At 36.8% G+C, this 17,707-nt stretch overlaps 2 protein-coding genes across 2 annotated transcripts in view; one reads left to right on the top strand and one right to left on the bottom strand.

Moving 5' to 3' along the window:
• CDC73 (cell division cycle 73) overlaps positions 1-17,707 on the top strand; it is a 140,295-nt gene that overhangs the window by 68,979 nt on the left and 53,609 nt on the right. The gene's annotated exons all lie outside the window — the stretch shown is intronic.
• On the bottom strand, positions 5,834-13,505 carry B3GALT2 (beta-1,3-galactosyltransferase 2). Its single transcript, XM_089515796.1, has 2 exons — positions 12,936-13,505; positions 5,834-8,116 (listed from the first exon to the last, which is right to left on the bottom strand). The coding sequence occupies exon 2, from the start codon at positions 7,995-7,997 to the stop codon at positions 6,729-6,731; it is 1,269 nt and encodes a 422-aa protein (XP_089371922.1). The 5' UTR covers positions 7,998-8,116; positions 12,936-13,505; the 3' UTR covers positions 5,834-6,728.

The raw sequence follows: 17,707 nt of genomic DNA, 5'->3' as shown, positions 1-17,707 counted from the left end.
CTCAGCCATCCCATACTTCAACAGTTTTCTCCAAAGGGAGGTAAATCTTCTGGACCGTGTTTTCAGTGCCAGGAAAAGCAGCAGGTGGAAAGGGGTAAAAGTCCTGCCACTACTGCAAGTCTCAGATTTGGAAGATTCTCATGTCTTTGAATCCCATTGTAGGAGAAAGGCAGGATATTAATTCTTGAAATAATAAAAGAAATAATGATAATTGCCTATTTAATCCAGTTTCCAACAACCCTCAAAACAAGGTTTCAGAATGATCCTTAAGATTAATGATGTATTTTACAAGGCAGAGGAACAGTAGGTGTCACATGAGTGGGCAAAACATTTCAGAAGACCAGTCAATTGAACTGAACTCTCTGCATCCCTGTGCTATTTGATCTTGGGACATACTGTAGATATTGTCTTGAGGGAGGCAAACATAGGTGATTTCAGTAGCTGCAAGTGGGGTACCCTGACCTATATGCAACTGTTAATCCCAGGCAAAGTAGATCCATTCTGTCAGTTGCAAAAAAGTAAATCAACATGTCTGTAAATCCCAGTGATTCATTTGGTCCATATAACTCTCTTAACCTTTGCTTTGGTACACAGCAGTGTAGGAAACTTGGCACCCTCCAGATTTTCAGACTACTGCTCCTGTCAGCTCTATCCAACATTGCCGGAATTATGGGAACTGTAATATGAAAAGAACCAATGAGCACCAGAATTTCTAATCCTAGTAAATGAATTACATCTGGCCCTCCATATCTATAGATCCTTTTTTCTACAAATTCAGCCATTCACAGCTTGGAATGGATGCGTGTGTGTGCGCGCGCACACACACCTATTTCAAAAAGCAAGCCTTGTTTTTTTCATTTTATACAAGGGACACCATTTTACTATCCATTGTATTTAATGGGACTTGAGCATCCAAGGAGTTTGGTATCCATGGGTGGTCCTGAAACCAAATCCCAGCAGATACCAAGGGCTCAATGTATACTTGGTAGATCTGGATTGAAGTAACATTTCTGTGATCTACTCAATTCAGAGAATTTTAGTGAGTTAGAATTACTGTATTGCACTGAACATTACATCCTCTTGCAATTGGTTACATATATAATAGAAATGTGAAAATAGCCTATAATAATTCGGCATTCCAATTCATTTAAGAACATAATTGTCTCCTTGCGCTCCAGAGAACAGGATTGTCCTAATGAAATAAAGGCTAGTTAGAGTTAATAATAGCTTTCTTTTTTCAGCCACCTGTGTTCTTATATATAGGAAAGCTCTACTAGACTGTGCAACTACTGGTTAAATGGTATCATGGGTTATGTATAGTGAGGGTAAGCTACAGTATTCAGTAGCAAAGTAGAATGAAAAGTTAGCTTGTCTTATTAACATAAAATACAATCCAAATATAATGCAGTGGAAGACTTTTTAAAATGATTAGTAGATTGAGCGGAAAGTCCTTGTTCACATACCTGAGGCTACATCCACACTGCTGTAATAATCCAGTTTGACTCCACTTTTAACTGCCATGACTCAGTGCTGTGGAATTCTGGGAATTGTAGTTTGTTATGGCACCAGTGCTCTATGACTCTTTGTTAAATGTCTCAAAAAATTGAATTACTGGAACTCACCTGTTATGTCTGAGGGTTATCTAGTCCAGTCCCAATGGTAAAGGAATTTGAGGGTCATCTAGTTTGACCCATGCTGGAAAATAGTCCAAAGGTCTTGCAGTCTGACCCACATAGGAGAGAAATCCAAGGGCCATCTAGTCTAACCAACAAATATATAGTACTGTGTTAATTTATTTAATTTATATAGTTATGTTCATTTAGTTTTTGCACACATTAAAGAGTGATGCATAGTGTGTTTTTTATGTTTTTTGGCAGTCAAAGCACATTTGCAAGGTAAAAACCCCCACAAACCCCGATTTCCACTTTTCAACCAATTCCACTTTCTGACAGTTCTGTGGTCCTTGACCTGTCAGCTAAGCAGGGGCATCCTGTATTAACTAAATATAGAGGCCCCCCACCCCATTTTGTGGTATAGGTTAATTATCCCTTATCTGAAAATCTAAAAAAAATGCTTCAATGCCTTTTCATTGGTGGCAGAGATAGTGACCTTTGCTTTCTGATAGTTCAGTATTCACAATATTTTTCATGCACAAAATTATTAACAATATTGTAGAAAATTACTTTGAGGCTGTGTGTATAAGATGTAGGTGAAGACATGCGTCTCATCTCCAAGATATTTCATTATGTATATGCAAATATTGCAACATCTTTAAAAACCCAAAACACTTCTGGCCCCAAGCAGTTTATAGAAGGGATAGTCTACAGATAACTGTATTATCTGTTTTCACCCACCATCAGTGCCTTTAAAACCATAGTTTTGTGTATATCCTGCCAGAGCATACATGTCCTTGAGATATTAGGAACTCTATCTGTTTTACAACATGATCATTGCAACTATCTTATCTTAAACAGTCAGCCTTGTCCCAAAGATTGAGCTTTTTTAATTTCCTGTGAATAAAGACTAATTGAAAACTAGGTTAATATTAAGCAATCTTTTATGTGTATGACAAGCAGAGACAGCTAATCACTGGTTGCTTTACCATTATATCTAACCTTTATTTAGTTTATTCCACTCAGGAGCTTAACCCCCCTGCCCAATTCTAAACAAAATCTTTATAGCAATCAGATAGGTTAGATTGAGACAGACTCAATTAATGCACTTTATGGCTGAGCAGGAATTTGAATTCGTAATTCCACAATCTGCATCTTGTCCTGCAACATGGTGCAAAACTTCATCTTTCAATTTACTTTATAATAGTAAAAGAACAGTGGCAAGAACATTATTACATTAGTTTGAAGTATTGAAACTTATTTTTTAACTTAGTATTGAAGTACGTTATTCATGCATTTCTTGGGGAAAGTCAGTTTCCATTATGTTTAAAGGAAGCGGTTGAACAACCACTTCTGAAAAAAGCTTCCTTACACCCTTTGGACATGAACAGTTACAGACCAGTCTCACATCTTCTGTTCCTGAGCAAGGTAATTGATAGAGCTGTTGCCCTTCAACTCTAAGTAGTTTTGTATGAAACTGATTAAGCCGCCTCAATCCAACCAGAGAGATGGGATAGAAATAATAATAATAATAATAATAATAATAATAATAATAAGTATTATTATTATTTGTTATATGTCTTCAGTAGCACTGGAACTCCAGGTTCTTACTTTTCTTTAAGCACACTTCTAGTCATTACTTTTATTGAAAGAGAAGCTAGTGCTGACAACATGGCTTTTAGAATATGTTAGCTGAATTGGTCTCCCAATGACATAACTAGAACTTCAATAGCTAACCCTTTTATTAGTTGAGTGGTATCCAAGTGCCACTAGTTTAATGTATCCTACTGAGACAGGAAGACGTTTCTAGTAGCCAAGGAGAAGAGCAATCTTTGCTTCTTCCTCCTGCTGATATTTTCCATTTTCTTCTTCAAGTTTGCCATTATGGTTTTTCACATTTAGAGCAATCTCTTGTAGTTAGGATTTAGTTAGTTTTATGACTGAGCTGTCATTTTTGCTTTTACAAAGAATCCTATCAGGCTAAGCTAGTTTTGCTTACTATTAAGTACATTTAATTAGTTTTCAGTTACATCAGTAAATAAAATATTTGAATTTTTGTTTTGTAAAATATAATTTTGGTAGTTGTCAGAATCTGATGATCAGATTGCACTGAAACAGTGTCTTTGATAGTAAGTCTCATTGAGAACAGAGGACTTTTTTGACAGAAAATATTTGTTTTGTGGTTATCTCCTAGTGTACAACTTTTGTGCTAGAAGAAGGTAAAATAATTTGTGTAGTGGGGAGAAGGGAAATTTTGTTGTTGGGGACCAAGAAGAGAATATTGTTGCCAGTCTGCTGTTCAGTTGTGAACCCAAAGATATGTGAGTGTAATCAGTATTTATAAACTGTGTGAGTGCAGTCAATATTTCTCAGTACTTCACTTTTTAATGGTGTTGTTTGTTTGTTTTTAAAAAAATCACCCTCTGTAGCTTGCTTTGTCTTTAATAAGCTGATTGTTCAATCACCACAAATACTCACTGTGGAACAGCAAAGCAATTTCTTCCCAAACTGGGCTCAAAATTGTGATTCTTACTTTGGAGTTCTGAAGACATGGGCAGATAGATTGATCATGAGGAAGAAGGGACTCATAGCCCATATGGCAGGATCTCTTGAGAAAGATGATGGGCACATGCCAATTAATTTGAAAAGCTCATATATATGATATACCTTTTTTATTTATGTTTTCTGATTCTTTGCATCTTCTGAAGTATTCCTTGCTAAACAGCAAAATATGGGAAATGGTACAGTGATTTTATTGGAGGCTTTCTGTGAACAGAATACCTTATTTGGTGAGTTAAGCATTAAAAATAAAAGGCAGATTTAGATATCTGTTTTATGCAAGTATACTTGTCCCTCCCTTTTTGTGAACTTGGCGTCTGCATTCTCGCTCTTCGTGGGAGGGAAAAGTGAGGAGGGATAAAATGCTGGTGCGTGCCCTTATGCACCACTATTTTCAATGGGACACAAATATTTGTGAATTGCCATTTTCACGGGAGTTAGTGTTCCAGAATGGATCCCCCTGCAAATTGGGAGGGGCGACTGTATTATATGTTCAAGTCTGACAATTTCACATAATGTTGAGTAACAGATGGTATTCAAACTTCACTCTGCGATAAATGGTTCTGATTTTTTAAAATTAATTGTTCTGTACCTTTTGAGAACGCTTATGCTAACATAGTGTAGTAGACAACTGTATCAATTTGCTTAAAATTTGGTTGATAATTTGGCTTCAATCCATGTTATGAATACTACAGTGCAATTAAAAAAAAGTCTGGAGAATGTCTATAGAGAGGGTGGAGCTCATCTGAAGGATACATTTTGGGGAGACCTTTAGGACTGCAAAGTAGAATTCCATGGTTAGGTAAAGTTTTTTTGCCTAGCAAGTTCTAGCAAAGCGTATCATACAGTGGACCCTTATTATACGCTGGGGTTTGGTTCCAAGATCCCCCATATATAACAAAATCCGTGGATGCTCAAGTCCCATTAAATATAATGACATAGCAAAATGGTGTCCCTTATAAAAAATGGAAAATCAAGGTTTGATATTTGAAAGTTATCCTTTTTGAACACTTTCAAACTGTGAATGCTTGAATCTGTGTATAAAAAATCTGTGTATATGAAATTTTTGAACGTACATGTATTATACAATCTATTGTACAATTTTAATTTTTTTCAATACATTTTTAAAAATCAGTGTATGAGAAGGGCCGACTGTATATAAGAGCAGAGTATGATTATGAGAAACTGAGCAGTGATTTAATATTAAGGGCAAATTTGGCTGAACAGAACTTGCAGGCCCTCCATAGTTGCAGCAGAAAGGTTTTATGCAACTCTTCCCTATATGCCATTGATAACTAAGTCATGTTCCTTTATTCATAGGAAAGGGAGATTGAGGGTACTGTTGATGTATCCAGGAACCATGTTTCCCCCTGATATTATATAAGAAATCATGCAGGGTGTGTCACTCAAGAACATTGATATGTGCACAGTGATGCACAGAAGCAGTGGTAGTTGTTTCCATTCTATGGGACCCATTTGGAATGTCAGCATGGAAACTAATTGATTGCTTCTAATATTATGGGATTGGATAGTGGAGCATAGGATCAGGACTGTATACTCCATATTACCTAGTTGGAGTAATTATTTGTGAAAGAAATCTGTTATCACACTATAAACTGCATAGATAGACCAGTCCAGAAAAGAAGTATATCATGCTCATCACATTTTTTTAAAAAAAAAAGCTGAATGTAACATATTTTACAAATAAAAATATTTCAGTGCAGCCCTTTGACCTCAGGATTTATTTCCACTATATTTTAACTGCCTTCTCCCCTCCTCCCTCAGTTTTGACAACTCAAAATATAGCAAGTAAAACAACAAATGAATCAATAGGTATAAAGTTCCAGGATAGGATGATATGTTGCCACATGACATGTACATTTGCACTTGCTATCATTATTTTAAACTATAACTCCTTACTAAGGATATTTCAGTGACCCAAGTTATGATAAGTATGAAATGTTGCATCCCAGTTGGCCAGTTTTCTTATACCAAGAACCTAGATTTGTGTTGAAACAGGGGAACCATAATATCATATGAGAAAAAGCTGTAACTGCATAGCCCCTGGGAAGAACCCACATTTCTATACAAGATATATTTGAAAATGACATGTACATTTTTTAATCACCTTATTTGTACTAAAGTTAGAGGTCATTGTTGGGAAAAGTAGGAGTAAGTTCAGTTTTTTAAGAAAGAAGAAAGAAAGTTAATGTGGAATATTAGCGCAATTAATTTTATTGGCACATAAAATAGCAATTGTACCACCAAACTGTGCATGCTTATTATTGCACATTAACACAAATATCTTGATCCCATTTTGAAAATCTTTTGATTAATACTCCCATCATAATACTATTTTCAAGAATTAGAATTTTTCCCCCTTTTAAATTAAAAAAATAATTTTCAAACAGTAAGTGCTTGGTCTTAAATATTGTCCTACTTAAGCACAGCATTTCCCCCACTGTACATGCTTTTAGCCATTTCCCCCCTCTTTTCCTTTCCTTTTTTTTTTTTTTACAAATTGCACAAGGAATACATTTAGGAGGCGGTTCCCTATTAGTGCAATTTACGATGACGATATTTGCCTGCTTTTTCTTTTGCTGTGTTTGCACAGGCATTGTGCTTATTCTGTTGTAAATGGTTCCAGTATTTCATCAGTTCACTGGGTTGGAACTGATGGGAGGTAATTAGGTGACTGTATTTACAGCTGGAATAAGAAACCCGCCAGTGATTGAAGACAAACTCGTTGGGTGGGGGCATCGGGTCAATTCGCAACTTGGCAAGACAGATGCCCACATACACATCCTCTAAGTGCAAACGTCTGATACTCAGTGAGACTTTAAATATTTTTTCAGCTAAATCTCCAGAAAACACGTAGCCGGTCCCAGAACAGAATACTGGGTAGCGTTCACTTGGATAAAGATCAGGTGGCATATACCACTTGCTGTCTTTGTTCCGATTGGGTGCATACCCTCTCATTAGATAGCCCGTAAAGTATTTGTGCCGGGGAGGCAATTCTGGCTTCAAAAGCTTGTGTATTAAATACTCTGTATTGACAAACATGTCACTGTCAGTTTTCATAACATATGGAACATTTGGGCAGTAGGTGGCCACCCAGTTCATCCCCATAAGTGTTTTGATTGTCAAGTTATAGTAAGTATCTAAGTATTCTTGTTGGATAATATCATGATATTGTCTACTTTCCTCTAAGATGGCTCTCTGACGGTATCCATTTAGCTTAATATTTAAACCCAGTAAAAAAATCCGAACAATTTGGATCCCAGGTGCCAAGCTCTCATTTCCCCAGGTTTGTCTGATAGCTTGTCGAGCTTCCACTTGGCCTGGTTCTGCAGCTATGAGCAGTATTAGAAATGGCCTTTTCTCCTGGCATTTGTCAGGCTCATTGATGATATACTTAAAATGATACGAAGTTGGATGTCCTGTACCTCTCGCATTGTAAATACTCCCATTGGCACTGAGCGTGTTCTCTAAACCAGTAACTCCTTGAGGTGACAATTCTGTGTTGTTGGAATTAGTAATAGTCTGTGGCCTGAGGGTTTGAGGAACTGCGTCTTTCCAAATGGTCCTCAAAGAGCTGTGGTTTGTTTCGCTTCTCGTTGATCTAAATCCCCGTGTAGTGTAAGCCACAGGGTTCTCTTTGAATCCAGCTCTCCCGGGCAGCCAGTCATGGTGATTGAAGAATAGAAATATAGCAAAAAGAAACACAAGAGAGAGTAAACCAATGAAGTGAGTACGAAACAGGGACCGTTTGGTATTCCAGGTCATCTTAGCAAAGCAGCAATGCCTCCTCCTCCACTGAAGCATGTTGTAGATATCCAGTAATGGAATGTGGAGATGATTGTGGGTGATTATTTCTTTTTTTTTAATCCACTGCTATTCCTTGAAATTCATCTTGTAGGCAGATCATTAGTGAATGACTTGTCCTGCAAAAGTTTTTAAAAAATGTTTAGTAAATACACTTCCAACATTTGCCCTTCCTCTTATTGCACGCAGCTTAGACAAACTACAGGAAAAAAGAGGCACGTTTTAAGATTAATACTCACTATAATTTTCATATTCTATATACTCAAGTAGGGTAGTGGTTTGAGCATAGGACTGGGATCCTGGAGATCGGGGTTCGATTTCCTGCTTGGCTGTTGACACCCACTAGGTGACCTTGGGTGAGGCACACCCTCTCAGCCCTAGAAAAACCTGTGATAGGTCCTCCTTAGGGTTGCCATAAGTAAAAAATGACTTGAAGGCACCCAACAACAAGAAGTGTTGATCATATCTTCCCAAGTAACAGCTAGAAGGAGAGTCTGAGACAGTTCCTTGACAAAGTCACTTTATAAAGTCCTCAAACTCATATCACAACTTTTCTTTATTTTGCCATTCTGTTTTTTCTTAAGCCAATAACATTCTTATGTTCATCTACATATGGTTGTTGCGTGTTGTGTATATGAGTGTGTGCGTAAGGAGTAAATCCATAATACAAAATGAAACTATTTGCTTGGGGTTTCAAATATTCAGTCTTCTGAGAACCCTTCTGTATTTGCCATTGAACCCCTAACTATGGTTGCTAACTTTTAAAAGAATAGCTTTTAATACCATGGTTTTCCACTTTTACCCCATATGATTTCTAGCTGTGCTGTTTAAAAAAGCTTGCTTATGTTTAAAAATGTGAGAGTGACTACAGCAAATGTAAGATGGCTGTGAGGTTCTTGGGAAAGGCCAATTGTAAAGGTCTTAGTGCCAGATGGAAAGTTTATTGGCTTTAATTAAAACTGATTTGATATGCAGTAGGTACTATGGCTCACAGTTGGAGGCCTTTTTTGCAAAGTGATCATGTATTGGTGGTTGGACAGACGGTGCAAGGTTGAGTGTGGCGGAGTTCTGTTAGTCACAGTACATTGCCTGGCTTGTTTCCATTGGCCCCTGCTGTGTTCAGAAAGTCAATGCAAAGATGTGCCTGTCAAAATTAATTTTCAGGGCCCACTTAAATCACTGCAGTATCTTCAAACATTAATACTGAACACTTTGATTCACCCATAGTGCTCTTTAACCATTCTGTCTAGAACAGGAGATTATTTTCTTTGTTGGATTTTGTTATGATCAAGTATAGTTATGTTGTATTGTTAAAGTGATTATAGCTTTTGTAATTCATTGGAGATTTTAAAATATGTACAGTACATGCAAATACTGAATGAATAAGAATAGAAGAATACTTACTTGGGATTAAATCACTGAATTTTATATGGGCAATATTGTTTTGTTTCATAATCCTAAAATTGTGAAGCAGTATTCAATTTAGAAGATGGAGTTTGTATAAAATGTTAACTATAATCCCAACTATATAATATATTGTCTCATGTTCTTCCCCTTTGGCATTCAAAAGGGAAGTCAACATGGCTTAAACAGAGGCTGGATGGCCATCTGTTGGAGATGCTTTGATTGTGACTTCCTGCATGGCAATGGTTTAGACTGAGTGGCCCTTGGGGTCTCTTCCAACTGTGTGATTCTATGATTCTATGGTACTTTAATGATACTGCATATTAAAACTTAACCTCATCTTCTTTCAAATGAGCTTCTAACCACATGATATACATTCATTTGTGATTTTATTTTCAATTTGTTCTAATTTACTTAAAAACTCTGGGGTTATGAATAGGAATGAAATTAGGCTGAAGTGAGAGCTTTTTTAAAAAAAAATAAAGTTATTATGTAATTTATTTTGACTTCTTTTGCTGTTTCTCAAAGCTAGTATTTGGATTATTTTTAAAAAATTAAAACAGTGGTGTGCTGCGTGAGTAATCACATATTTCGTATATAGTTCTCATTGTGAAAAACTGACACTGAAACTGAGAAATATTAAATTATTAAGGAGGGTGGCTCAAAACGAACCTAAAATGCAGTTACACTAAGTGAAACTTCAACAGTATACTTGCATTAAAATTCTAAATATAAATGGAGAGGGAAAGCAAGATCTTTAACATTTCAAGTGAACCAAATTAGAGGCCTCTATGTGGTAGTACAACTCATTGCAAATACTTGAGTATTATGTGATTTGAAACAAAAGCTGTAGTTCATCTTATTAGCTACCACTAGAAGGAGCTGGTGAGGAGTCAGCTTTGGCTTGTAGTATGCAGCAGTATATCTCTACGTAGTTTCTGAGATATGCTTTAGGTCCTCAGCCCTGTTGTCAATGGAGACATACATAAGCTATGAATTACTATTAAAACTGGGTTATCTGATCTTATAAAGTACATACACACCTTTAAGATGAGTGGAAGACTTAGATAAAAAAGACATCGCAACAGTTCTAATTCTCACTGTGAAATAATTGGTAAAATTTCATGTAGTTGGTCATAAATCTAACATTTTGAGTAACAGCTTTGTAAATAGTATTTTTTTTACTTTGAAAGTCCTGTTAATGGAATCAAATGATTTTTAATATATATATACAGTTCCTTGCTAAATGCAAAAATGGATTAATCACATTAGGCTCAATTTTTAACATTACAACTGGATGGAGCCATAGTACATGGGAAACGTATGGTGTGTTGAAGAGAGTTGTTTCTAATCTCTATAAAGTGTAGAACTAATATCATTGCACTGCAACTACACCGAGGATTCTGTTTGCTAAAGCTGTTGTATATTTATAATCGGTTTTACTGGCATATTATTCTCAGTTGGTTTAGGATTGTACAGAATTAGTTGATATTTTGTTTTTGACAATTATCGCTGTGTCCATCGTGTCTCCTTGTTAGATTCTTATAAATGGGTTTAATACTTCACCAATTTCGATAGCATGTATTTAAACTCAAATTATATACAGTATTGAGGCTTATTATAGCATAACTTTGTTGGTGGCAGTTAAAGAGTGCTGTAATTTTAATAATGTGATATCTGTATTGTTTTACACTAATACTTCGTATCTTCTGAGTGTGGTCTAGTTTCCCATAGTAGATATACTCAGCATGCCATTGGAATGTAATACTAAGGCAAATGAATTGATATATGAAATTTCAATAACTGGTTGGTTTCCAATCATAATATAAAATTATCGTGGCTAGGGATCCAAGGACTATCTCTGATGTTACATACATCTATTTCAGCTTTTCCAGCACCTGGCGTCCCCTTAAAGCCACTGCAGAGGAGCTCAATGGGGATAAAGCCAAGGAAGTCCTCTCTTGCACTCTGTTTATGCCCTGAAAGGGGCCTTTGTGGATTCCGGCCTAAATTCACAAAGATAAACTTGTATACTAGTTTCCTGCTTTAGTTCCAGTTCCTCATGGTCACAATGGACTAGCATTAGTATTAGTATTGACTTCTGTGCTCTTTGCCTGCATTTTCTTGAGAACCAGAAACAATTAAGACTGAGTAGAAACACTGAATACCGCTTAATGATGCAGGGCCTTATGCCAGTTCTGATATCATCACCTCAATACTTTAAAAGAAAGGGAAAAAGTGTTGGTCAGTCATTTAAAAATCTCAGCAGTTCTTGCAAAAATATATGAAATAACCAGTGCAAGTTTTTCAGTGAGATTTCTTTAGAATTATATTTTGAAACATTGACATTAATGTTTCAGTAACTGCATTTGCATTCACATATTTCAATTGCTAGAATTCTCCTCTGGTAGTCTCTCTTCTTTTCAAAGTGCTTTGTTTTTGAACCAGCCTTTCTCTGCATTTATAGTAGTTTTATTGTCTGTTAGTTTTGCCTTGGGCAAAGAAAGCACATTTATGTTTAACACTCCTTAATGATTTAGTATTGTTTGTTGGGTAGATTTTTGAAGAGAAGCACTCTGGCACTAAAGGACTATTAAACTGCTATAGATTCAGGTCTTAAATTTTTACTGCAGATAAGTAACCTGAGTTTCCTATCAGTTCTTCGCTGGTGAGCATTCTGTACAAAGCTACCAAGCTTAAATGCCTGGAAATGGTGGCAATGTGGCTATAGTACCTGCTTTTTAATGGTTAAATGACCAAAACATCACATACTAGGTAGAACTTGGGGTGATGTGACAGACACTTTATCTTGATAGAAGCTATTGAGACTTTCTTCTGATATCCTAATAACCATTAGGTATTGGTATTACTTATGATATCTAGATAATTATGTTACTGGGGCACAGGGCTCAAATCACTGTCATTCTGTCTGAAACGCTTTTGAAGGGTGTGTGTTTAAGTGTGTGTAGGTGAAGCCAGATATTGCTGATAACATTAATTAGATGACATTTCTGTGTTATAGACTGAGGGAGTAAAGAAAATACTGAAAGGGCTGAGGGTGGTATGGAAGTAGCAGGATGACTGCCTAGTCTGTGTTGCTGGCTCCCAGTGCCTCTCACACTGTAGCTATATTAGTGTTTCAAAATTACAGTAGCTAAGGATTAAATCTGACCTAGTTTGATTAACTGATTATTTTTTAAAACAAGAGAATGAAAAGTTAAATTTCCTGTGACTATACTGCTGGTAGAGATAGCCACATTATCCCCCTTAACCCCTCTTCCTTGTTTCCCAGTCCTTCTGAGCCTTCACATTTGAATATTGAATACAAGGAATGGATTTAATAACAGAGAAATTTAAATGCAGTGGCATCCCCTAGAGTCCTTCCTTCATTTTTATCCTTTCACCCCCTTTGCCATTCATGGAAGCATTAGCTCCAGCTTTGGGAAAGGAGGAGGGATGAGAAATAAATAATGCTCTATATGTTGCTATTGGCATATGCAGTTTAATGGAATACCATGCAATGATTTGACATACCTTCTTGGTCAGGCCATTTGTGGTGAGATTATGCCCACTGCAAGTAATTTTGGCACGCAATCCTTTAAGCCAAAAAGATGTTATAGACCATGCGCACATCTCCTCCCCCAGCAGCCTGCTGCCTGCGACTGCTTTTCAAGGTATCCAGTGTGTTCATCTGTATGTTTCCTGCTCTGCTACCTTCCGTGCTCACCAGCATGCTTGCCTTGCTTTTCCTCTGGTCATCTTTCAAGAGGTGGAAGCAGCACTTATTGCTTCCATTCTGACCGGCGTTGTCTGCTGCTGACAATGGAAGCATTGAAGCTTTTACTGTTGGTGTTTCCCTTGTTGGACAATGCAGTACTGTGTTCTCTCTTCAGTATCCATATTTCTAGTGGCGATGCCAGGCAAAGCAGCAAGAGCTAGAATCCGGAGCTGTTCGCTTGCATTTGATAATGGGATTTACCCTTCTCCCTTCATTGTTGCTAGGCAGTAACCAAAAGGGATGACTTGAAGGCGACGAGTGGGGGGGGGGTTAGCTGAGGGTTTTGTTCTGCAAAATCCAATCCATAGTTCCTCAGCTGCTGCACAGAAAAGCGGCAGTTTAAATGTGAGCTTTGACAGATGCTGTCTTCTGACAGAGCAGAATTTCACGTCATTGCTTGGCTGGGTCCCACGTGATGGTTTGCATTCGTTTGGACTAAATCTGAAGGCAGCCAGAAAGCTTAGTGCTTTTGCTTCTGTTCAGTAGAGGATGCATATCCAGTGCCAGTACAGCACTGGATGGATAAAAAGAGAGGGTGTTTATGATGGTGATCAAATTGATGGGTGTATTTTTAATCAGTTATCTTCTATCTCTAATCCTACATCTTCTTGTTCCCTAGGTATTTTTTAGATGTTTATTTATCGTAATTCAAGCACATCTCTGCATTGAATAAGTACCACAAGCTATTTTAATATACTGTCTTGTATCATTTCCCAGAATCTACTCATTTTTTAAATTTGTTGTTGTTTGCTTGTTTTTGCTTTTTGCTTTTTTTGTTTTTACTGGGTAGTCTTGTATGACCCAAAATAAAATCTCTACTTCATGTGCTCTGTCTACTCTTACTTGTTGATGTGCAACTTTGTGATGTTCTTACTTGAATCTAGGCAGCGTCTGTCAGCTTGATACGCTATCACATTTTAATTTTATTATGCATGAATATCACAAAACCTAGTACTGCAAAATCACAATAGGTGAATTTTTTGAATGTCATGTGTTTGACTCAATGAAAGAGCCATTTTACTTGTATATTCTTCATGCAACTCATCTTAACCCTGATATCTTCTCAAGAAATTCTTGCTTTTACATCAGAGTTTGTAAAGTCCATATTGAAAATACAGTATATATTAATTGTTATAATATGTAATTTGCTTAATATCCAGTTTGTAAAAGATGGCAAGTTTTAGGTTACTTGACTTTTAAAAATAAATTACTAGTTGGTGATACTGATTGTTAATCATGGAGAAAATAGTGAAAATATCATTGTTATATGCAGAGTACTGGTGAGAGAAGGAGCTTTATGGGAACAGAATAAAAAAAATTGACTTGCTCTGCAGGAGAAAAAGACCTAGTCCCTCCCCATTATCTGAGAACTTTACATTTCTGAAGTTTTTCATATTTTAAAGAGCTAAAGTATCAAATGTAACTGACGTTTGTTTTATATGGTATCTATGTAGCACCACTGATAATGAATAATACCAGTTACTGAGATTGCCTGGTTTCCATGTAATGGAGACTACGGCTGCACCACACTGTAGAAATAATCCAGGTTGACATTGCTTTAACTGCCATGGCTCAATGCTGTGGAATTCTGGGAATTGTAGTTTTGTGAGACATTTACCCTTTAGCAGGGACATTAAGATGGAGGCTAATCCCACTTTTTTCCAAGGAGAGGGAAGCTGACAAATCCCGTGAGTGCTGTCTGGAAAAAGGTTTCCAGTCCAGCAAATTGTTAAAAGAAAAAGGACAGTTATAAGGAGCCTTTTCTACCCTCTCTCCCTACACTCCCCCCCCCAACCTCCCCTTTTACCCTCCCTTCCCTTTTTGCCCCCATATTCTGTTTTTATTTTTCATTTATCAGAGTGATTTCTGATATCAGTCATGAGCGCTGGTGCTGGTTAGGGAAAGAGCCATGCAAGCTTTGGGGTTCCACTCTAGCTAATATATAAACACACAGAACATGTTGGTTGGGATTATTGGGGGAAAGATGAGCCCCTGTTTAATATGAATTTAGACTGTGGGCACTCCACCCTTTCAGTTATCATATTTGGGAAAGGATAGAAAATGAAGCCACAAAAATTCAGCCAGCCACTTGTCTCTTTTGTGTTGCCATTAATTGGCTTGAACAGCCTAGCAGTTGGAGCAAGGGCAACATTTTCATATCATAATATTCATAAATGCTTTTCATATAACTTTCATATTTCCAATATTAGATGTGTGTCTCTGCATATCACACCTAAAGTAGTTTAAATGCCATCTGTTTCTAACTTGAGCTGTTTACATCTTATTGACAGTGTCCTAGAAAGACATGTTTTCCTGACACAAATTCTCAGTTTTGCTGTACAATATTTAATATTCTTCCAATTTTAAAAACTACTGAACTGAAATGATGTTCTACTCCATTTAAATTACAGTTAAAATAAGTTACATTTGGCACAGATACAGTTTAATATAAAACTATGGAATGGGATTACAAGTATAGTCTTGGTATCTAGTGATTGGATGACCACTAATATTAATTCCTAGGGCTTATCACAGAATCTGTACAAGCTTTATCATATATTTTTCATTTATCCAGAACAAACAAAAAAACCACTTGAAGAAAAGAATTAATAACAACAGAATGGTTGGAATGGTCACTACCCTATCTTTTGCATCATCGCAAAGATGTTATTCTGTTGTTAAAATGTTATTGACTCAGCTTCCCACCATAACGTTTAGCTGTATGGTAAGAAGATTTCAGTATACTTTAAATATAGGGGAACACTAGAGAACGTTTTCATAATTTTTAATTTTAATAATAAATGTGTATGTTGAATACTAAAGAATGTTTTCAACCTTTCAAAGTAAGGTTTTCATATTTTTCAATGATCGATGAGGCTGATTATGATCCCAAAAGAAGATAGGACTTGAATTAGCAATATTATTTTGTCCTTTGAAAGGAACTGCTTTTTAAAGAGTGAGTGCAAGTTATCTGACATTAAAATATTCGTGATTTAAGAATTAAATGGTGCTTCTCCTTAAATGATTGGACTTATGGAGGTCAATATGGTGGCAGAACAGTGGTTTAACCTTAAGGTGATGTCTAAATAAGAATCAAAATTTAAAGAAGCTGCATATTTTGATCATCATCTGCTGGCATTTGTATACTGAGAAAACACAGCTCTCTTCTTCCCAAGCTTACAATAGAACATGTTAAAACCATGACAGATGGATAGATTAGATTGCTTTGCCTTTTGAAATCCCAGGTTGCTAGTATTGCTTTCTTTAGCTTGCATGAATTTAGTTAAACCACTTGAAACCCAAGATTTTCTGAATTTTAAAGAATGTCTTCTTGAATTCATAGTGAAACAAAATAGGACTGTTAAAAACTGTCTCTGAGAAATTATTTCCTGGATATAATTTAGGGCATGGTCAGATGATCACTGTTAATAACCATTGCAGATTGTGACTATTCTATTTTAGGGATGTTTAGATGCCCTTTGTTATAGTCAAAATATTTACTGGCTCAGATTCTAAAATGGCTCTGAGAATTTCTGAAGTAATGTCTCTGTGGAAAGATGTACTTCAGTATATAACATTTTTATCACAAGTGAATGATGGTGCAGTAGTGCATTAAGATTAAAATATACAGTATTCGATTGCTGCTACGCATTTGAAACTTAAATTGGGAAGATACTAACTTAAGACCTTTATTTGCAAATATAGGCCCCATACAGACAGGCCAAAATAAAGCTGCTTCAGCTCACTTTGGAGGTATGCTGTTTCAGTGATGCATGCGTATTAAGAGACCGGAAGCCGTGCCAAAGCCAAAATCCAGTCCTAAGAACTAGAGCACAGCTTTGGTGCAGCTTCCGGGCTCTTAGGACGCATGCATCATTGAAACAGCATACCTCCAAAGTGACCCGAAGCAGCTTTATTTTGACCTGTCTGTATAGAGCCATAGTCAGCTCTCTGTATCCAGATTCTTTATTCATAGAGTCGGGCATCTATGGGCTGAAAACATTTTTTTAAAAAAATCCAAAAAGCAAACGTTTATTTTATTTTCATTTTAACAAGACTATGGCCTGTTACAGACAGGCCAAAATAAAGCTGCTTCGAGTCACAGTGGAGGTATGGTGTTTCAATGATGCAAGAGTCCAGAAGCCACACCAAAGCCATGCTCCAGTCCTTAGGGCTGGAGCGTGGCTTTGGTGCGATTTCTGGACTCTTAGGATGCATGCATCATTGAAACACCATACCTCCACTGTGACTCGAAGCAGCTTTATTTTGGCTGTCTGTAACAGGCCTATGCCATTTTATATAAGGGACACATTTTTATTATATGTCTTAAGAATCTGTGGATTTTGACATCCACAGGGGGTCCTGGAACCAAACCCCAGTGGGTACCAAGGGCCCACTGTGGAGACTCACCAGACTGCTACAGCCTAGAACAGGGATGGAATTGTATGGCCTTCAAGATGCTGTTGTAGTGCAACTCCCAGCATTCTGCACCTTTGGTCCTGCTAAGATGTGCAATCCAGCAATATCT

Source organism: Sceloporus occidentalis, unplaced genomic scaffold (genome assembly GCF_023333645.1).
Source record: "Sceloporus occidentalis isolate IW3139 unplaced genomic scaffold, rSceOcc1.0.p SCAF_3, whole genome shotgun sequence".
In the NCBI taxonomy this organism is placed as follows: Eukaryota; Metazoa; Chordata; class Lepidosauria; order Squamata; family Phrynosomatidae; genus Sceloporus; species Sceloporus occidentalis.
The sequence above is the reverse complement of the archived record's forward strand: the minus strand, read 5'-3'. Positions and strand labels throughout refer to the sequence as shown.

Excerpts from the sequence above, each read along its gene's own strand:
- B3GALT2 (XM_089515796.1), bottom strand. The coding sequence starts at position 7,997 with ATGCTTCAGTGGAGGAGGAGGCATTGCTGCTTTGCTAAGATGACCTGG.